We start from the raw sequence: 22,206 nt of genomic DNA, 5'->3' as shown, positions 1-22,206 counted from the left end.
CTGTTGGATTCAAGCTCAGTCTGTACGCTGTGCGAGGGGTCCAGGCCGCAGCCCGCGCCTCCCGCGCGTCCAGCCGGCTGGCCGCGGGACCTCCCTGTCCAGGAAAGGGTTAAGCGAGCGGCGAGGGCTCTGGGCTGGCGGCCGGGGGCCGGGGCGCGCCGGCGCGCTCCCGAGCACGCGCTCACGGCCCCGGGCTGCGGCCGCCCTCCCGCCCGCGTCCCCGCCTCGGCGCGTTTCTCAGATCCGCCAGCGCCCGGCGCGGCCTCCAGGACGCGGTGAGTGCCGGGCCCCGCCGCCGCGGCGGTCGAGCGCGCGCTGCCCGGGCCGGGGGCGCCGGGGGCACTCGCTGGGCCGACTGGCGTCTCCGGGCCCCGGAAAGACGCGCGGGCCCCCGCGGGCGCTCGCGCAGGTGCGCGGGAGGCAGCCCGCCCGCCCCCGGCGTTCTTACAGGTGCGCGGGAGAGACCGGCGCGCGCGCGTCGGGGACCCCGGCGAGGGCTCCGCATCCCGGGCGCGGGAGGGCGCCGGGTGGAGGGCGCGGCGCCGACCTGCGAGGTAGGGGTGGGCCCCCAGGGGCAGGCAGCGGCTATACGCTCCAGGAGGCGGAGGGTAATTGGGCCCGGGGCCCGAGAGTGGGCACTGCCCGGGACAGGGGTGGCCGACCGGGCGGGGGCGGTGGGCAGCGCGGGGAGACCGCCCGGTGGCCCTGCTTGCCGTGGGGGTGTGGGGTCCCGCCCGGCTCTGGCTCCGGGTTGCCTAGTGGAGGGGGCGGCGCGGGGACTCCCCGGGCGCTGCTGCCTGAAGCGGGGGGCGACCAGCCCCTGCGCCGTGCCCACGGAGATCGCCTCCGAGGACACAGACCCAGGGGTGCCGTGGTCTCCGTCGTTCCCGCCGCCGATCGCGCTTCGGCGAGCGCAGCCCAGACAGAGCCAGCTCGGGGGCGGAGCGGCCGGAGCCGGCGGGGAGGAGCCAGGCCCGCGCCCCGCGCCCCAGGCCGGACGCTCCTTGGGGAGGCGGTCCCGGCCCAGTGGCCACGTTTGCGGCCAGCGGGGCCGGTCACTTCCAGCTCCCGAGGAGTGCCTGGGCCTGTGCTCAGCGCCGCGCGGGCCTGGCTCGTGGGCGGCCATGGCCGGGCCTTGCTGCCTCCCGAGCATCCGTCTCGGCGCCACAGGAAGCGGGTGGGAGGGCCCTCCCGGACCTGGGACCGCGGAGGGGTGGGAAGTGCTGGAGTGCGTGCGGGGGCTCCTCGTCGGTTCGCCCCCATCACCCGCCCTGACTGCCTTGCGGACCTCCCGGGGCCCTCCGCGACCCCCAGGGGCCCCCTCCTGATGCAGCCGGCATTGCTGGGGGCTCTCGGGCTACTGGGCTGGCAAGGTAGCCCAGCGCTTTCTTTTCTCGGAGTCTTTGCCCCACTGACCGACCAGACGGGCCACCAGCGGTGCTTGTCGCTTGGGTTGGAACGTGCCTGACATCACGATGGCCCGGGGCGGGGCGCGAGAAGAAGCCGCATTTCAATAAAGACAGCGTGTGGCCGGCTCACGTGTCTGAAGGGGAGGTTAAATGCATTTCCGCGGAAAGCCTCCTGCCCACCCCCCAACCGCATTCAGGCGGGGTGGGAGGGCACCCCAGCCTCCTTGTCAGGGCCGGCAGGGTCCGCCACTCTGGCGTGGTTGCTCCTGTAGCCTTAAGTAAGTTTAAAAAAAAAAAAAATTCCACCGCTTCTTAGGTTCCTACAAAACCACATCCTCTATCTCCACCCACCCCCCACATCTATTCTAAGGGCAAGGAAAAGAACAAATCAGTGTAATAAGCTTTATTTCTGCTCAAAGCACTGAAGGCGCCGTGCAGGCAGATTTTAAATCCCCGTGCAGCCCCTCGGTGGGTGTGGGTGGGGGGATGCGAGTTCACTCTGTTCCCAGCCTGTGATCAGGCCGCCTCCCTCCTTTTGGCGTCAACCAGCAGGTTGACTAGCTTCCAGCTAGGACCCATAATGGACCGCCAGTGTTCCCCTGGCCTCTTACGCTGAGCTAATGGTGCCCTACTATTAGGAGTCCTCCTCCCTACCCGGGAAATGCAGAAGGGAGCACTCCATCCCTCAGATTTGCCCATGGACGGTCCCCTGAATGCACTGCAACAGGAGGTTCCAGCTATCCCTTTGGGGACTAACAAAGCAAATGTTTAAAGAAATAAAGTCTTTCCACCTTTTAACGTCAATTGCAGGGGATACTGCTGATAATATAATTAGAATGCAATGAAAAGAGTTCAGAGATTTTGCTTACAGGCCATAAGGCCCTCTTGGGTTTGAGAGGAGGGGAGAGACAGTGAAGTGTCCATGGTTCATCAGGATGGGCCGCTGGGGCAGCCTGGCTTTGTGTGGTCCCCTGTGGTTCCAGTGTCTGGGTGTTCCTGGGGTGGGACCGTGCTGGCTTCTGGCTCCAGCGCTGGGAGAACAGAGGGGCTGGGAACGTGGTGAGGCCGTCTCCTCATCCCTGAGCATCTTCCTGGCAGCCCCATCGCTCCGTTTCCGTATGTGCTCATACAAGCTGCCACGCTGGCACTGGGGAAGCAGGAGGCCTCCTTTTAGCTCCAAGTCCACTCTCGTCCCTGAGCTGAAACCAGGCGGCCCTCTGTGCTGTGGGGCCTCCATCTGGGATCCTGTTTCAGTTTTTTTCTAAATACCAACAGCATAAATTGTCTGTAATCACAGCTCTGCGGTGAATCTGGAACTACTTAGGCGGCTGTAATGCCCTCGGCCTCCCTAGTTGGAGGTGTGGTGGCCCAGGAGGACGGCTGTGGGGCTGCCCCAGAGGGGCCCGCAGGGCCTTCGGGGCACAGACCAGACACCCCCCCTGTCCCCTGGCGCGCCATCCCCTGCTGACCCTGGGCGGATCTGTTCTGGGGAGTTCAGGGATTTGTGTCTCCACTGGGGCCTTGACTTGGGTTTTTCTCTTGGAATTATTGTAATTACTCTAAAATGACAGTGTTGGCACCCGCAGCTCTTTGTTAAATAGTTAACAATGAGCACTGGCTTTTGGGATAAACTAAGAACTTCCAGGAGTTTGCCTTTTGCCAGCAAGCCAGCTCCTGCTGGAAAGAATATTAAAATAAACAGCACTTTGGAAATTGAAACCGTTGCAAGTCTTATACAATATTCAATGGATTAAAAACCAATTTCTTCCTTTCACAAACACCTATCGAGTGTCTGCCCCACCCAGGTCAGGCACAGTTCTAGGTGCTGGGAATATAATGGCATTTAAAACTGACACAGCCTCTGCCTCCCCCAAACTGTCTCCCGGCAGCTTGGGTCCTGATAACGGTGAAAGTGATGTTAATTCGTGTGTGGTAATAAGCAGGCAGTGTCTCTGAAGGAAAGGAACAAACCCCTATGAAAGCACCTGATGCAGGGATTGTGAGTTGGGGTCTGAAGGGTGAAGCCTAGCAAAGGAGGATGGCAGGGGACACCTCGCAGAGATGGTGGTCAGAGACGCTGGCGCGTCAGAGAAAGAAGGCAGGCCGATGGGCACCCTGGCCATGTCAGATTTGTGACTTAATACACGTTTATCCCTCATTAACTGTGGCATTTCCTCTGTAAATTGACAGAGCTTTACACACTAGGCCTTGATGCAGTAGGACGTGGATTAACTTTGAAGAGCTGAGACCGCGTGGCTCACAGAGCGAGACTGCCCAGGGGGAGGACGTGGATGCGCGTTGTGTAAGCAGGGGCCCCTGTGCTGAGGGGGGTGCCCTCAGCGCTGTCCCTGAGAACCCTTAGTTGCGGGGCCATGGTGCAGACGCGGAGCCGCTGCCTCTTTCCAAGCCAGGGTTGCCTCCTGCTCCCACTGTGGCACCCTGCTGGGCCCCCATCACAGCCCTGGGCCCCACGACCAGTTCTCAGACCAGTTCTCAGACAGCCGTCACAATGGTCGCTGACAGGCACGAGCCTTGTTATGGCACCGGGTGGCCTGTAGCTTCCCGTGGGCTGCGGTGGCCAGCACAGATAACAGGAATCTCGCTCTAGCCGGCGGGGTCGTCTGACGACCAACCCACAAACCTAGTGGCTGCTGCAGACTAAATGCACGTGCTGCGCCTAACACCCAGGTGATGGTGTTAGGAAGTGGGGGGCTTCGGGAGGTGATGAGGTCGTGAGGGTGCAGCCCCTATGATGGGGTAAGTGCCTGATAACAGAGACCCTGTGGAGACCCCAGCCCTTCCTCCAGCTGAGGACACAGAAGATGCCGTCGGTGAACCAGGGAGCGGGTCTCAGACACTGTGAAGAGTAATGACCTTTCCTCCAAGTCTGCTGGTCTGAATATTAATCTCATCTAAAAATACCTTCACAGAAATACCTTCTAGACTGGCATTTGAGCAAACACCTGGGTGTGGCAGCCCAGCCAGGCTGGTGCATCACCACTGTCCTGTCCAGACGGGAAGGGCAACACGCAGCGGCTGCTCCATGGGCAGCCCTGCAGGGCCGTCGGACACAAGCGGGCTCCGTTCCGGCTCCAGGAGTGATTCTCAGATGCTCCTGGCTCTGCCTTCTTGATCCTCCAAGTCATTCTCCCTTTTTCATAAAAAGTGCCTGGTGCTTGCAGCTGAGTGATTTTCTCAGCCTGCCTCCTGGTTTCTTTGAGCTGATCTGTCCCATTGACTCCAAGCTGGCAGAATCTCTTCCTGTGCAATTATCTTAAAAACACTGTGGGCTTTCTATGGATCTGCTGGGATTGAAGCCATTAGACAAAGGTGTCATCCAGAAATCCACTCAGTCCTTTCTCCGCCTTGGACTCCCTGCAAGGCTGCTGTGAAAAGCATCCTTAAAATTCCTAGAAGCCCTGTTGTTTACTGCAGGACCCTTCCAGGGCCTCTGCCTGGTGCCCCTCAGATACCAGGAGGTCTTAAGGAGAGATCAGATTGTGCTGCCTGGACTGATCTTGGCTCTGAAGCCGGGTCTGAATTTGGCAGTCTTGGAGGCACTGGAAAGGAGAAGAGCTTCATCTGTGAACCCAGTGAGCCTGCTTCCTTTATGTTTCCTCCAAATTGCACTTGAAAATGGAACCCTTCCTTCTCCAGCTCCCCCCTTCTCTCAAGTCACAGAGAGCGCACTCAGCAGTCCCACCTGGCCCCCCGGAAGTCTCCTCTGGCGTCATCCCCAGCCCAGCGAGCACCCTCCGTCTCTGGCATCGTGGGCCACAGTGCTGCTGAGCCCTGCCGCCCAGCGCCCAGTCCAGGAGCCCCGCCCGCCTGTCCTTCAAGCCCTGACGCAGTTGCCCACTGCCTGCCCAGCTGGGGCCACCGTGCTGTTCCTGCCTTGCTGGCAGCCCCGTCCAGATGGCTCCATAACTGACCACTCCAGACCTGCGGCTCAGAAGTGTGCCCTCTAGACTTGTAGCCTGGGCAGTCTGGCGGGGAAGCTCGATGGATGCCCTCAAGGCCGCTCATATCCGCTGCCAGCTGGGGGCACAGGTGGTGGCGCTGGGCCTCTGGCAGCACTGTTTCTCTGGGCTCCAGCTGGGTCCCCGGAGGCCCCGGACTTCTCACACGTCGGCACCAGGCCCCTGAGTGTGGGTGCTAAGAGCGCAAGCGGCGTGATTGCCGTTTTCAGCACAGGCTCCCTCACCGCAGTGACCAGCGTTTAGGATCCGGGGGATCCCGGATTAGCACACCCGCGGGGGCTGCTGTCACCTGGGAGATGACCGCCCCTCCTCTCTCATCCTGTCCACGCGGCCAGGCTGCACCAAGGGGCCTCGGGGACCATGAGCCACGTCCTGCGCCACCCCGCCGCGCCCCCTCCAGCTCCTTCCGCTGGCTGCGGGCTCCCAGGCTGAGCTGCCCGCCCTGAGGTGCTGAGTGCGGCCCTCCACCCACCCTCCCGGGGCCCGGCGCCCTAGCCCTTGAGGTTCGTGTCCCACCGAGGCTGGGTGTCCAGGTCTGAGCGCAGGGTCCTCGTGTGGGGGAAGTCAGCCTCGCTGGCCCTTTGGTCTCCGAGGGCAGGGCGGTGTGGGGCAGGGCTGCCCTGCAGAGCTCCAAAGAGAACAAGGCCAGCGGCCCAGGCGGAAAGCCTGGGAGAGAGGGCCCCGCCCCCGGGGTGCCTGGCCGTGGCCTGGGCCCTTCGCGCGGTGGAGCCCACCCTGCCCGGGAGAGCCCGCTGTGCGAGGGGCGCCCGGGTTGGCTGTGCTGGGACCGGACCTGCAGACCCCCCCACCCCGCCGGGCCCTGGGGCATCACAGCCGCCTCCCGCATTATCGCGGGGTGCGATAATGACTTCCAGACCCCAGAAGATGGCCGGAAAGGGCGATGTGTGTGTGGGGGGGGGCGGGGGTCACACCCTCCCAAGAGTCACTGCTGCCTGGCCTCCTGTGGTGTCTGCCCGAGTGGGAGTGCTGTTTCCCAAAATAGCCTCTTCCTGAAACTGAAGTGACCCCTCACCCTGACCCCACCGCAGCCCCGACTTCACACCCACATTTGGGGGAAATGCAGTGGAAACCAGTATGTTGGCAGCCTTCACCTATAAACTCTATTTAGGCAGATGTTGGGCTTCCCAGGCGACTGAGTGGTAAAGAATCTGCCTGCGATGCGGGAGACACAGGCTCGATCCCTGGGTTGGGAAGATCCCCTGGAGGAGGACATGGCAGCCTACCCCCTGGAGAATCCCGTGGACAGAGGAGCCTGGAGGGCTACAGTCCATGGGGTCAGAAAGGGCTAGACATGACTGAGCAGCTAACACTTTCACTTTCAAAGAGCTTGCAAAGACAGCAGGTTAATAATATATTGGGTTGGCCAAAATGCTTGGGTTTTTCCATATAATGTAACAAAAGCCCTAGCTAATTTTTTGGGCAACCCAATAGTTTCCTTGGATTGAGTCTCAAGATCATTTAAATATTTCGTTTTTGCATCCACTTATTCCTGGCTGTCTCAGGACTGTCCTGATGGGAGAGACCTCTCTGATGCTCACATGGAGGAACTCCCACTGGCAGAACGTGTCTGGATTTCTGCTTCAGAAGCCAGGTGTCAACAGTGAGAGACGAGCTGGCATTTCATCTGCCTCCGCGTCCCATCCGCCACCCTCGTTGCTTAGAGGACAGAGATCACATGTTGAATTTGGATGAATTCCTCCCTGTAAGCTCTCCGCCAGGTTCCTTGTCTCCTGACAGCCAAACAGAAGGCGGTTCTGCTCCGCTGCAGTTTCCAGGCAAGACTCAGGCCCTTTCCCAGGACCTGCTGAGCCGGAGGGGGCGGGCCTAGGTCAAGAGCATCGCTCCTGGGAACGGGCAGGATACCTGAGGACACAGGGGTGGGGCGGGTTGCGGGGGGGGGGGGGGGGGGGGCTCTATTTTTACGTCTTAACCACAGCAAAGCAGGGCAGAGGTCAGAGACAGGGCCTTCTAGCTGTGGTCCATTCGTGGTAAGTAAGCAAGTGCGATTAGTAGAGAGGGGGGTCTGGGTTCTAACTTGCCAGCAACGGGTGTGTGATCATGGACAAATCTCTATAAAACCAAGAGCTTAGAGCTTTGAAAATTATAAAATGTGAGTTTTTATTTAACTTCCTCACATTTCAGTTTGACCTTGACTTTACTCATATACTCTAGCTCTAAGAATATGGCAACTTAGGAGTCTTGTTACCTAGTGAGTGACTTAATTATGTTTCAGACTGTGTGGCTTCCATGAGAGTCAGTCGCAGTCCAGATTGATTATTTAATTGATGAATACTCATTACACATATGGGATAACATTTTTAAGTTGTAAGTTATGAAATAATCAAACACCATTAACAATGTGATTAACATATCGATGTTATCCCAGTGAGCTTTAATACATGTTATCATCTTGCCGTTTACACTTCAGATCCTTAGGAAACCAGGTGCTAACCCAGCAGGTAGACAACACCTCCCCCCCTATCCTGGCCCTTTCACACTTCCATGAGTGACACAAAGGTTTTTTTTCATGTTTAAATGTATGTAAATAGTATTATGGTACTCCCAGGTGGCTCAGTGGTTAGGAATCCACCTGCCAATGCAGGAGACGCGGGAGACAGGTTCAGTCCCCGGGTCAGGAAGATCGGCTGGGAGAGGAAATCGCAACCCACTCCAGTATTCTTGCTGGAAAATCCCAGGGACAGAGGAGCCTGGCGGGGTACAGTCCATGGGCTCGTACAGAGTCAGATACGGCCGAGCCCAAGCATGAGCAGAAAATCGTATTATACGGCATCTTTCTGCAAATGGCAAACCTTCCAAAATTCAAAATTATGTGTTTGGAATTTATTCACACCGGTACATGTAGATGTAGTTCATCCATTTTAATGTGTGTGGTCCTTTTGGCAGTGATGGAAAATCAGTCTAAAAGACGTTTAATCAAGCTTTTTGTACAGAAGGACACAAAGCATTCTTTCTGAAACAGGCTGCCTTGTCACCTCCCTTCACTTCTTTGAAGCCATCAGAGGATGCCTGTTGTCTTTCGGATGCGAGGGTGGGGCCCAGCCCTGCTCACCCCGGGGCTCCTGGCCGCGCCAGGCTCTCCAATTTCTGAACTGGTCAAGCTTGTTTCCAACCTAAGGAGTCTGTTCTCTTCCGCTGGCCCTGTGTCTGGCTCCCTCCTGCTCTCAGGAATCTTCCCCAATGCCAGTAGAAACCAGGTGTATCACGCCTCTCAGACCCTTGTTTACGTGGTTTGTAATTCACTAGAATTTGTATAATGATGGCTTAGGTTTACTTTCTCCCTAGACTGGGAGCTCCGCGGGGGCCAAGGTCAAGTCTTTTGGTTCCTGCTACTGTCTAGGACCAAGGGCACTTCCTGAAACATTGTGGGTGTTCAGCTATATCTGCTCAATATGTGAACCAAGTAAGTGATAGAATACTATTAATTATTTATCACCACTAATGGGACTTTAACAGATTGAAGAACTGGGGGAAGTGTGAATTTGTTCAGCCCAGGCAAGTCTCTCACTTCTGACTCCAGCTGTCCATCTCTGCTGGAGAGCTCACCTCTGATTTCAGAGGATGCACAAGACAGCCTTATCTTAGAAGAGTTCATGTTACTCAACCGTTGTTCAGAACTGGGTCTCATGGCTACAGGTTTTCTGCTGGGACTGCACCTCTTTCACTGCACTTCCATGCACCTCTTTCCAGCCCCGGTGGTTCCGTGTGGGATCGCGGTGTTCACAGTCGTGTCTGCCCAGGCCAACACCTCCCGAACCCGAGCTGCAAACCGAGGCACATATTTCTCTTGCAGCGCGTTCTGGCCTTGTTCCCTGAAGGCACATCTGGAAACCAAGGGTGTCATTTGCACTCATCTAACTTGGGAGTCTTCCAAGTGATGAATGCACACGTTTATCTCCACCTGTTCTCCTTTCAGCTCCTCGGGGTCTGTGACTCCGTGGAGCACAGGACCATGTTGTAACGGCACCAAGTCGGGTCCTGTCTGTGTGATGTCACGTTTGGTGGTGATTGAAGGCACAGGGTCCCCGGAGCCCGCAGCAGCAATACCCCACTCTAGTGTGCTGACTTCAGGAGTGAGAGTCCATCTCCTACCAAGGGCTGTCTCGTGAGTCACAATGCTCTGACACCGTGTGTGTGTCTCGAATTAAAAACAAAGACTGGTGATCTGACGAGGGAGGCGGAGTGGTGAAGCTCTCCTACAGATCTTCATGACCGAGTTGTTCTGTTGGATTAATGTACATCTCATCCCTTCACCCTGGGCACCATCTTACCCAGATGGCTCGTCACTGGTGACAGCCAAGGGCACAGAGACGCTCCCCTGATTTCGGCTCTCTGACCCGCGGGGCCTCTCTCCTGCATAAACTGAGGCAGTGCGGCTGCAGCAGGAGGACCGGCAGGCCGTGCTCTTGATGGCGCTCTGGGAGGGCAGGGTGCAGGGTCTGCACACAGAGGCACACCTGTGTAGGGTGTGCACACACAGAGCCTAGCAGGGCTCACCAAGGTGTGGGGTCTGCACACAGGTACACCTGTGTGGGGTGTGCACACACACACAGCCATGCAGGGCTCACCAGGGCACAGGGTCTGCACACAGGTACACCTGCGTGGGGTGTGCATGCACTGACAGCCATGCAGGGCTCACCAGGGCACGGGGTCTGCACACACAGGTACACCTGCGTGGGGTGTACACACACACACAGCCACGCAGGGCTCACCAGGGCACAGGGTCTGCACACACAAGTACACCTGCGTGGGGTGTGCACACACACAGCCATGCAGGGCTCACCAGGGCACAGGGTCTGCATGCAGAGGCACACCTACGTGGGGTGTGCACGCACACACAGCCTCATGGGGCTCATCAGGGTGTGGGGTCTGCACGCAGAGGCACATGTGCGTGGGGTGTGCACGCACACACAGCCTTACAGGGCTCATCAGGGCTCAGGCTCACCAAGGCGTGGGGTCAGCACACACAGGCACACGTGCGTGGGATGTGCATGCACACACAGCCACACAGGGCTCACCAGGGCATGGGATTTGCACACATAGGCACATGTGCATGGAGTGTGCACGCACACAGAGCCTCACCGGGCTCACCAGGGTGCGGGATCTGCACACACAGGCACACCTGCATGGGGTGTACATGTGCACACAGCCTCACCGGGCTCACCAGGGTGTGGGGTCTGCACACACAGGCGCACGTGTGTGGGGTGTACACGTGCACACAGCCTCATGGGGCTCACCAAGGTGCAGCGGCAGTTCTGTGCTTGCTCTGTGGGTGGAGAGGCCTAGAATTCTGGCCAAGGACGAGGGCCGAGCTCGGGGCACACCTGGGAGCAGACAGCTCAGTGCCTTGTTTTCCAGCCTAAGGAGTTTGGACTTTGTGAACAGCTATTACGTAAAGGCTTTTCTTCAGGAAATTCTCTAATTTTACTTCCACCAGTGCATCCCTGCCAGAGAGTCAGCCCGCTGTTATTCCCCTGAATCACGCCCACACAGACAGCCCCAGCAGCCAGTTCCCGCCAGACCTGCCTGCATCTCCATCTGCTTCCCTCTCAGGGCTGGGACAGCCCGCGCCCTCAGCATGCTGACCCCCAGACACGCTGGGCAGCGGACCAGACCCACCAGCATCTCGTAGGCGTCCCTCAGCCAGGCACGGGGATGCGGCAAAGTCCCGGGCTTCACCTTCAAAACTGGAACAGACAGGAAGGACCTCCCTGGTGGTTCAATGGTAAAGAATCCGCCCGCCAACGCAGGAGACTCAGGTTTGATCAGGAAGATCCCACATGCCTTGGAGCAACTGTGCGCCACAACTGCTGAGCCTGTGTTCCAGAGCCCGGGGAACCACCGCTACTGAAGACTGCAGGCCCTGGGGCTTGTGCCCCACAACAGGAGAGGCCATCGCCACAGCTCGAGAGCAGCGCCCCGTGCACTGCAACCAGAGAATGCTGGCACCCTGCAGACCCAGCACAGCCAAAATACATAATAAAATTTAAAAAAAAACCAACAAACAGAAGTAGCAGACAGAAGGACTCAGAGCATCGGGCGGGCGCTGGGCAGCATGGATGCTGGAGCCAGGCCGTGGGCCCCATCTGGCTCAGCCACCTGCCAGGCGCTGGGCTGGTTAATCATATAAAGTTGGTGAGACTGCTTCACATCTCATTTCCTCTGGCAAAACAGGGCTAAAAACTGCAGCCCCACAGAGGGGTGCTTGCAAGGGTCACGTGTGGAACACGTACGACAGCAGTGCCTGGAGGATAGAGATAGGCGTGAGCTGTGTCACGGCCACTCCTGCGCTGAGACTGCCTTACCATCTGCGGAGTCCTAGAAATGTCCTTCAGTGCTGTAGCCTGGCAGAGTAGACTCAGGTTAATGTCATCCCAGCATTCACTGGCTGCTCACTGTGTGGGTGGGGTCGTCCTGGTGTGTGTGGATCAGCGGCGGGCAGGGTCAGGGAGTGGTCCTGGGACCCTGCTGTCGAAAGCAGGTGGCTGGACACTCGGATTACACACACGGCGGGCCTGACCCAGAGGACCCCCGGAAGGAATTGGCTACAACAACAGGCACTGCAGGTCTTTAGATAAACTTCCTAAGTCTGTTCATTAATGGTTTTTAAAAAATTGACTTTATTTGAAAGGGAGATTCTCTTTAGCAACCTATATCATGACAATGAAATATACTTAATTTTAAATGATCTGATGTCCACATTAAGTGCATAAATAATGTCCACATTTGGAAATCATACACAGTCTTTTAAAAAAAAATTCATATTGAGAGTGAAGAAATTCATAGGAAGAGGCTAAAAACTTCTGCTTTGGTATTTACACTGTGGAAAAGAGATGTATATCCTTCACGGGGAGTGCTACCTAAGTTATATTTAAAGCAGACATGTTCCTATTAAAATATTTTCTCGCCAATAGTCAGGAAGGATCCTGTTACTATCGCATACCCACACCTCTGCTGACACATCCCTCCTGTCAGTCACAAGGAGAGGCGGTTGTCCATCTAACAACCCCAGAAAGGTGGTCGGGGGAGGCCCTTCCTGAGCCACGGTAGGCGGGGAGTCTGGTAGTTTCTTTGCTGTCAGGGTGGGCGCCAGGCTCAGAATCCTCCCAGAGCCTCCGAGGGGGGGGACTCTGATTCCAGAGCCAAGTACAACATGGGGAAAAGTCCCTTTGGAAATCCCAGACTTCCAACCAAAGCAACCTGACCTGAGCGTCTTGGCAGACCCGCCAATGCCTCCGAGGACTCTTATACACCCCGGCTGATTCCTTCCCATCCAGTTTAAGGCCAAACCACAGTAACGGGTCATTCTGGGGGAGAGGGTTTCGCTCTGAAAGTTGAGTTTCTTGAACGTCATTTGGGAAAGGAAGTGGTCCCCTGCTCTCTCCTGGGGATGCTGACCATTTGTCCTGCACCGTGTGTTGGGGTGGGGGTGAGGCAGGACCTGTCAGCCTGCAGCACCTTCCTTCAGACAGCGGACTGCACACGGGGAGCGGGCACGGCCGTGCCTGCTAAGGCCACTGACCGCCTAGATTGTGTCTGTTTCATCACGCAGCTCTTGCTCAGTGCAGCTATGACAAAATTTCTGCTTTGCCCGATTCTTTCAGGCTTTAAATGGATTCTGGAGAGCTTTTAAAACATGAGAGTTCCAAACTCAGGCTTTTCAAGTGAGTCCCATGCCCTGCCTTGGCTTCGAGTCTGTGATGACTCCCAAGAGGAGAACCCACAAGGGTTGGGCCTGTGCACATTCTGATGAGAGTCAGGCCAGAGAAGGAACTAGGAAGTTCTGGAACTCTTTTCCTGGCCAAAAACTAGTTAGTTTTTCTGAGGCCCAAGACTGGCCATACCATACAGAGAAAGTGTGAAAAGAAAGAGGCAAATCAGAAAGCCAGTTCTCCGGTTTGATTTCAGACATGGAGGTGCACACATATATTTGGGTAGGATATGTAAGTATGTGTTACTTTTTATCTAATTTTCCCTGAATAACTTAGCTGACTAAGAAAACACCTCTGGCAGTTTGGGAAAAAGCCAGAACCTTTGCTTATAAAATCTGTGCTTGTTTCCAGTCTGTCATCACATTCCGGTCACCAGGGGCCGGAGTTCATCTCCACCTCAGTGGACACAGCGCCTCCCCAGCAGCTCCGCGGGCTGGGGCACAGCTGAGTAAACACGCGGCACCCCCGTGACCCTCACGCCCGTGGTCAGAGTTTCAGCTCGTCCCCACCGTCCCCACGCTGCCTTTCCACACGTCCTAGACAGCGCTCTGCACCTGGGAATATGCCCACAGGGTACTGTTAACAGTTTCTGGGAAACAGAGAGGGAGGGAGGGGAAGAGAGACAGAGGAAGGGAGAGGGAACTGAACATCTAGAATTTCCAACTCTGAGACACTTGTATTTCTGAGAATATAGGAAAGCCTTTTTCCTAACATGGCAGCAGGAAAGAGCCGGGCAAGGATGTGTGTTTATATATATACATACACTCAACCCTGCACATTTATAGGGATCAGGTAACAGTATTAAGTACGGTTAGCAGAGAATCAGAAGCAGCTGAGGGTAGGTGGTTACATGTCACTGTATCTCGTCTAAGAGACGAACACAGCCTGGAAAGACGGCGGGCCTGGCTGCGTGTGTCTAGTGGGTTTCTCTTGTCCGCAGCCTCTCTGTAGGAAAACCAGAGCACAGCTGCCCCACCCCTTATGCCAAGACCTCCCCTCCAGGCTGCTGAGCCTCAGTGAAGATTTGGCCAATTTAGGAAAGATGGTTTATTCTTCTGATTCATCTGCAGGCGCTCACCTCTGCCTTCCAAGGAGTTATGTGGGTTTTGTTTTCTGATTTGTTTCGTCTTGGCTTCTCTTTGGGGGCATGTGTGCTCTTTGGAGCATCCCTTTCTTGGAGGTTTTCAGAGGTGCGATGCGGAGAAGGAGCCAATCAAACAGGTTTCAGGTTGGAGCCTTGGAGGCCAAGCCCACACAAGAGCCCTGGCTCAGCACCTTTCTTTAAATACTGGTTGTGACCAAATTTGAGATAGCTGACCGGATCAGGTTTCAGGAAAACTGTCCCAGGGTAGAACTGAGGAGGTGTCATAGGCTAACCATGCTTTCTCACTAAGAGTTCTTAATTTCACACATAACATCTCATTAGCTTGGAGTTTGGGAACGGTTGATATTGACTGTCACTGATCCCCAAACCAGAAGTTTTGTGGTTCAACCCAATGTATTAATATTTAAGGCCCTTGGCTGAACCAGGTCCTTCTTTACAGGCCTCACAAATCAGGGGAGGAACAGTCTTTTAATTCCTAAATAATATTCACTGAAGTATCTCTCCAGCACTGAAAAGCCAAAATCCCCTTCCCACCAAATCTGAAGCCTACAGCCTGTGGGGGTGCTGGGGACAGATGGTAGGTATCACACGAAATCGCCTATGGAAAATGCAAACTCAAACATCCTCTCTTTCCCCGTAAACAGGAACACGAAGAGCTGGTGACACGACATGGAAACACCTGATATTCCGACAAAGGAAAAGGAAGGCCCCGGTGGATGAGTGAGGAAGACGGGTCTAGTGTGTGCACTGACTTGCCCTAACGCCCACCTGGTGAATGAATTAAGCATCCCCGCCCGCCCCAGGTGAACACAGCCGAGCCAGGCCCCCACTCAGCGCTAATGGCGAACCGGGGTCACACACGAGATGAAAGCTCCCCGGGCAGCTGCCTGTAAAGCAGGACTGAAAGTCGGGGTTGGGAAGCGTGGGCCGCAGCCTGGCGCCGAGCGCAGACGCGATGGGATGCAGACAGATGGACGGTGACTCGGAGAGAGAGGGCGGGCCAGGTGCTTAGTACCCAACAGCTCGGCCCGCAGAGCGGGAGCCGTGCCCAGAGCGTCCCGTCCGCCGCGCGGAGCCGGGACCGCAGAGACCCGGGCAGACGGCCGCCCGCCAGCGGGGACCGCGCTGGGGTCACAAGTTCAGCCGCGAGCGGGAGCGCGCTCCCGCCGACACACCCCTTTCTCGGGAGAGCGGGCGGGCGGGCGCGAGCCAGCGGCGCGAGAGCGAAACCCGCTGTAGACACAAGTGAGGTCTGATCGCGCGCCCGGAGCCCGGAGGAGCCATCGACCTTGGGCGGCCCGAGTCTGGGCAGAGTGATGCGGGGCTGCTGAGCGGGGACAGCCGCCCGAGCACGCGCGCATGGAGAGCCCGGTGGTCCCCTGCGTCCTCTACCCGGGCGACGGAGCGTGCGGCCAGGCCGGGGGCCGGGGCGGCGCTCCCGAGGCTCCGGGAGAGGGCAGCCTGCAGCCGCCGGACGCGGCCGAGGGGGAGGGCGCGGCGTCCCCGGCGCAGACACCCTGCAGCCTCAGCGCGTCCCTGTGTTTCAGCTCCGGGGACGACTCCCCGCCGCAGTCTCGCGCCTCCTCCGCGGCGGAGGACGCAGCGGCCTCGCCGCCCTCGTGTCGCAGCGGCCGGGGGGTGGTGGAGAGGCAGTGGGGCGTCGGCAGCGCGGGCGCCGCGTCCCCGGAGGAGCCAGCGTTCCCGGAAGACTCCGCGTCCCCCGAGGAGCCCGCGTTTCCCGGGGAGCGCCCGCCGGCCAAGGAGCCCGCGTCCCCGGAGGAGCCCGCGGATCCCGCGCCCGTGCCCCCCGGCGTCGGTCCGGAGCACGGAGAGCCCGACCTGCTCATCGAGGTCTCGGGCCGCCGGCTGCGGGCGCATAAAGCGGTGCTGGCGGCGCGCAGCGACTACTTCCGCGCGCGCGCGTCCCGGGACGTGCTGCGGGTGCAGGGCGTGGGCTGGGCGGCGCTGCGGCTGCTGCTGGCCTACGCGTACAGCGGGCGCATGGCGGGCGTGCGCCCAGACAACGTGGCCGACGTAGTGGCCGGCGCGCGCCGCTTGCAGCTGCCCTGCGCCGCGCAGCGCGCCACCGATGCTGTGGCGCCGCAGCTGAGCCTGGCCAACTGCTTCGAGGTGCTGACCGCGGCCAAGCGGCAGCGGCTGGCCGAGCTGCGCGAGGCCGCCTACCGCTTCATGAGCGACCATTACCTGGAGGTGCTGCGCGAGCCTGCCGTCTTCGGGCGCCTGTCGGGAGCCGAGCGCGACCTGCTGCTGCGCCGCCGCCTACGCGCCGGCCGCACCCGCCTGCTGGCCGCCGCCCTCGGGCCGGCCGGGGAGCGCGCGGGCAGCCGGCCGCAGAGCCCCTCGGGAGACGCGGAGGGCCGCGGCGAGGCCGCCGTCTACTGCTTCCACGAGGCGGCTGGCGAGTGGCGCGAGCTGACGCGGCTGCCGGAGGGCGCGCCGGCGCGGGGCTGCGGCCTCTGCGTGCTCTACAACTACCTCTTCGTGGCTGGAGGCGTGGGGCCCGCGGGCCCCGACGGCCGCGCCAGGCCCTCCGACCGGGTCTTCTGCTACAACCCGGCCACTGATCGCTGGAGCACCGTGAGGCCGCTGCGCCAGGCGCGCTCGCAGCTGCAACTGCTGGCCCTGGACGGCCACCTGTACGCCGTGGGTGGCGAGTGCCTGCTCAGCGTGGAGCGCTACGACCCGCGCGCCGACCGCTGGGCTGCCGTGGCCCCGCTGCCCCGGGGCGCCTTCGCCGTGGCACACGAGGCCACCACGTGCAACGGCGAGATCTACGTGTCCGGGGGCTCCCTTTTCTACCGCCTGCTCAAGTACGACCCGCGGCGCGACGAGTGGCAGGAGTGCCCGTGCAGCAGCAGCCGCGAGCGCTCAGCCGACATGGTGGCCCTGGACGGCTTCATCTACCGCTTCGACCTGTGTGGGGCCCGCGGCGACGCGCCGGCGGCCGTGCCGGCCGGGGGGGTCAGCGTGCTCCGTTACCACTGCCTGGCTAAGCAGTGGAGCCGCTGTGCCTCGCACCTGCGGCCCCCGGGCGCGCCCTCGGGCCTGCAGCCCTTCCGCTGCGCCGCGCTGGAGGGCACCATCTACTGCGTGAGCCGCGCGGGCACCTGGCGCTTCGTGCCGCCCGCCGAGGGCGAGCCTGGCGCCGGTGACACGGGCCCGGAAGGCAGCTTTGAGCTCCATTCGCTCCAAACCCCGGCGGACGCCCGGGGCCTGCTCTTCCCCTTCGTGCTCAACTTGCCGGAGGAGAAGCCGGACCGAGGGGAGGAGGGCGCCGTGTAAGATGGGCCGGGTGGCCACTCGGCATGGCCCTCCGCGGCCCGAAACAGGGAACGCCCCGTGGGCCGAGGTCCCAACTGGGAACCCGGAAGGGCGCAAGGGGAGCGGAGGCGAGGGGAGAGGGTCGGGGGTGGGCGCTGCCCACGGGGATCACATAGGAGGTAGTGTTTGTTGCAGGGCCTGGGAGACCGTGTCCAACGCTGCCTCAAGGCCCCCTTTCTACTCTGCTTTCCTTCTGCTTTGCTTTGCTTTGCTTAAGGGGGGGTCGATGGCTTAAGATGCAGGATGTGAGCAAATAACTTTGCAAATAAGATACAACATACCTGAGAAAGAAGGAAACAGAATCAGAGACTGCTTCCGGGTGCAGTGGGTGGGCTTGAGTTCTGTGGGCTGCGGGGTGCCAGCCCCCTTGTTACTGCCCGCTGAGAAGGCCCTGGGAAACACGGAGGGGCTCCCAGACTAGAGTCCTAAAATGAGGCCAGTGTGAACTATATTCCTGGAAACACCTGAAAGAAGGTCACACTATTTTTAGCTTGGAGTTTAAAATTATAACCGATATATCAAGCTCTTAAAACTTTTCTAATTTAGTTTAAAAGTTCCTGCCCTATGTGCTCAACTTGCAATTGGCTCAACTCCAAATGTAAGAAGTGTTAAAGATGAAATTTTTGATTCCCAATAAGGTCTTCCGTCCAGTGAGCACTGGAGATATTTCCTGTCATCGAAGGGGCCCCAGACGGGGTCAGAGGTCCACACACCTGAGAGCAGGTCCCTCTCATCACCTAACTGAGGTGGGTTTAATACTTTCAATTTAAAGGGTGTATTATGTTCTGGAGAAGGCAATGGCACCCCACTCCAGTACTCTTGCCTGGAAAATCCCATGGATGGAGGAGCCTGGTAGGCTGCTGTCCATGGGGTTGTGAAGAGTCGGACCTGACTGAGCAACTTCACTCTCACTTTTCACTTTCCTGCTTTGGAGAAGGAAATGGCAACCCACTCCAGTGTTCTTGCTTGGAGAATCCCAGGGACGGGGGAGCCTGGCGGGCTGCCGTCTATGGGGTCGCACAGAATCGGACACAACTGAAGTGACGCAGCAGCAGCAGCATTATGTTCAAAGGTGTAGCAATGAGTGATTCTTACCTGGGTTTTAGATCAGTAGGAGAGGCTGACAGCGGCCTGGTGCTCGCCTGCTTTGAAAGCAGGGCCAGGTGTGCCCAGCCACGGTGATGTTTTATAGTGGGCTCGAAGAGAGCAGTATTCCCCCTGAAAGAGGACTGAAATCCTTTCTTGTCTGAGAGTTCTAAAGAAAAACATACAGGCATAGTTTGAACCCACTAATTGTGATGTTTTAAATATTAATTCTGTAACTCTGAGGGAACTTTACTTTTACAACCATTACTCTAAGAAAGTGTGGCAGAGTGACAGCATATTGACAGGAGAGGGAGCAAGGTAGTTGGGGGGTTTCCTGGTGGCTCTGCGGTAAAGAATCTGCCTGCCAACACGGGAGACTCGGGTGAGGAAGACCCCCTGGGTGAGGAAGTGGCAACCCGCTCTAATATTCTTGCCTGGGAAATCCCATGGACAGGAGCCTGGTGGGCTGCAGTCTATGGGGTTGCAAAAGAGTGGGACATGAATTAGCAACTAAACAACAACAACATAATGTAGTTTAGCAAATGAACTACTTTTGTCTAATTGTGAACTCCAAAATACCATTAATGAAACTAACATGAAGTTTCACTACTGTGATAGGGCACAAGGATTAAAAGGCAGGGTTTACTATTAAACATTTAAGGATAAAATATATGTTCATAAAGGGAGGCCAACTGACTTGGATTCTGAATCCAATCCACTTTTTTTTATGACAGCAAAAGTGCCCACTGAAGGTTACTGGCACAGAAGTCGATGAAGTCACGTGTAGCTTACTGTGGTTTCCTCATGAATCAGTGATGGGAGGGAACCTGCCTGTGTGATCTGTGGGTGGGCGGGGAATAGGTTATGCTTCCTAAAGTGGCAGTGGTCATTAAAGTGGTCAGTTAAGCATGCTTAGAAATTCAGCGTGACTCATGCATGTCCTGAGGACAGAGCTCTGCCGTCTCAGCTGGTGTGTTCTGTGTTCTGGGGATTTGTGCACCTGCCCATGACTGCTCCTGACACGACAGGATGTCTTGGCAACTTGGGTCAGCATCTTAGGGAAAACCAGGCTCCAGATTGCCTGACTTTGTAGGAGCAGACTGGAGACATGGCAGGAGAAGAAGAAGTGAGGTCCAAAAGAAACAAACAGTGTTCTTGTAAAGACACGAGCTTTTCACATGACAGTACATTTTTCTCCAGACTTTCATTATTTATGCTCAATTTTTATTTGAAATGGAACCGAGGTGATATTTTCATTCCTTCAATATCAAACTCATGAGATGTTATCACTGTGATTTTATTTGAGAAATCATTCCTAGGATGCTTACCATTGAAAAACACAAATGCTAAAGTGGGCTTCCAAAGTCAACGCTCCCCATTGGAGATGGGAGACATACTAGCTGTCAGACGTGGACAGCCAGACGATGACACACCCCGCTGGAGTGTTTGGATATTATTTCATCCTTGAATTGAATGAAGGGACGCCTGGCTGAGACGCAGCACTGCTTCCTGTGGGAGCTGGCCCCGAGCCCCAGGGAGTTGTCAAGACCAGATCCCGGAGGATGCCTAAGGAGGGTGATGGACTTAGAACCTTGCAGACCACGTTTCTCACAGCAGCATCACCGAGAACAGGTGCCAGAGGACCTGTGTGCTGCGAAGACCAGTTTATTTTGTTTGAGGGCCAGTACCTGGGGTGTGTGGCCAGCTGGGCAATGCGCCAAGTACACGAATGGAAAAGCCCCCCGCCCAGGATCCTTCCGCACAGGAGGGCGGGTCGAGGGGCAGGCCTCCAGGGCTGACGTTCCAGGACCGGGGCTTGTCCCATTGCTGAGCCTGTGTCCAGCTCTCTGTAGAGAACCAGTTGGTGCAAAAGTATCCCTGCTCTTCGATCGCTTGAATCAAATGAAGGCAGTGCATTTACGACATCCGTAATTCTCATGAAATTAAGAAACCCCCAAACACTGACATTTCCAGACATTTGAAAGAGCAGTGGGGCATTTTCAGGGGAAACGTAATTCGCGGAAGCTTAATCTTTTGGTTGGTTGACAGCAATGACTTCTGTGTTGTGAATCAAGGTTCATTTGGAACCAAGGGTTGGGGTGCAGTCATCTTCATTTCCTTTCTGTTTTTATTGCTGGCTGGGGAGAGCCTTGGTGCCAGCGCCAGCGTGGGCTCTGGCAGCTATGGGGCTGGCCTGGGGCCGTGGTGACTTTATCTCTGCACCAGTTTCCTTTCCTTTCAGAGAGTGAGTGCTGCAGAAGTTCTTTGGCTACTTGGTGACAACAACTGCCTGTATCACTTTTGCTACAAATACTTAAATGAATCACCTGGCCCATTTTTGTTACTTTCTAGTGTCACTTTATTAATGCTGGTAGCCACTGGTTAATTTGTTGGTCTCTTGGGTAACTTCCTCTGAAATGTTTTGAAATGAAATGTGTTTTTAAGTCTTGGCCTTTTCCTGAAGTTAAGATGGTTTCAGGACATTATCTGTTGTAACACCTTCCTGGGTCGAAATGTAAACACAAGTGCTCTTTTGCATTCTGTCTTATTGTAGATGGTTTCCTAGCTTACAAAATGTTTTATTTTTGGTGTCTTTAAAAAAACCAGTGTTCTCCTTTTCCCCATTCCTCTGTGACATCATCATTCACGGGAAGATAACAGGAACTAAGGAGGGAAATGCGTCGTGTTCTGGCTGCGTCTGAGTGTGCAGCAGAGCCGCGTTCTCTCTGCTTCCCTGCGTCCTGGAAGGCACCGCGAGGCTCCGGCTCCTAGTGTGGGAACTGGCATGGGTGAGGGCCTCCTACCTGCTTGGTGAATTGGTGTGAAATGAAACAAAAGACCAGATTTGTCCTCCTGTGAGTTGCAAGCTCCTCTGAGGCTTTGAAAGCGCTAAGCAGTGCTGTGATGTTGCTGGATGTTGGAAGACAAACAGCCGCCTTGAAGACACAGTTTTGCCCAGCTGATGCTGTACCGATCAGCGCTCGCGTTTCGAGTCCTGAGTGCCCACCCCATAAAACCCTGTCCATCTGCCTGCTTATGCCAAGATGAAATAAATCACTGGGCGATGCTAGCGCTCCTGCAGTCTGCGAGGCTGGCCTTGTGTCTTCTCTCCGGAGCAGAGCCCCTGGTGGCGGGCCTCTCTGGGAATGAGCTTCAGGACTGGGAGATTCCGGCCTGACCTGCGAGGCCTGGGGGTCGGGGGGCGACCCCTCTGTGAATGAGGCATGTGGAGTGTGGAGGGGCTTCCAGCGACCAGATCCAGGTATGGGGTCTCTTCATACTCCTCAGGCAACTGTGGGCACCTCTGCCCACCCTCCCCACCGTGCCCCTCCCAGCTCACTGCTCCTGGGGGGGCAGTGTCTATGCTAGGATGTTGCCCGTGGGCCATGGGAGGACCCAGGGCTGGGGGGCGGGGGTGGAGGCGGTCAGGGGCGCAGCACAAGGGTGAGGGGAACGCTTTACTGGGGTTTCCGTGGGAGAGGCGGGTGGGGGGGGACAGCGGGGTGCTGGCTGCTCTGAGCAGTCTCAGGGGC

General features: G+C 57.2%; 1 protein-coding gene across 6 annotated transcripts; it reads left to right on the top strand.

Annotated features, from left to right (window-relative positions):
* On the top strand, positions 1-21,757 carry KBTBD11 (kelch repeat and BTB domain containing 11). Of its 6 annotated transcripts, none has more exons than XM_070460152.1 (3): positions 1-275; positions 13,492-13,713; positions 14,890-21,757. In XM_070460152.1, the coding sequence occupies exon 3, from the start codon at positions 15,605-15,607 to the stop codon at positions 17,546-17,548; it is 1,944 nt and encodes a 647-aa protein (XP_070316253.1). In that variant the 5' UTR covers positions 1-275; positions 13,492-13,713; positions 14,890-15,604; the 3' UTR covers positions 17,549-21,757. The 6 variants fall into 6 exon arrangements, with proteins under 6 accessions (XP_070316253.1, XP_070316251.1, XP_070316255.1 ...); XM_070460154.1 differs by lacking the exon at positions 1-275 and adding an exon at positions 282-450; XM_070460153.1 differs by lacking the exon at positions 1-275 and adding an exon at positions 457-554.
* Positions 21,758-22,206: the final 449 nt, after the last annotated feature.

This window comes from Odocoileus virginianus, chromosome 32, assembly GCF_023699985.2.
Source record: "Odocoileus virginianus isolate 20LAN1187 ecotype Illinois chromosome 32, Ovbor_1.2, whole genome shotgun sequence".
Classification (NCBI taxonomy): domain Eukaryota; kingdom Metazoa; phylum Chordata; class Mammalia; order Artiodactyla; family Cervidae; genus Odocoileus; species Odocoileus virginianus.
Note: the sequence above shows the minus strand (reverse complement) of the source record. Positions and strands in the feature narration are given on the sequence as shown.

What these genes read in the sequence shown, in the direction of transcription:
- KBTBD11 (XM_070460150.1), top strand. Translation starts at nt 15,605, where the DNA reads ATGGAGAGCCCGGTGGTCCCCTGCGTCCTCTACCCGGGCGACGGAGCG.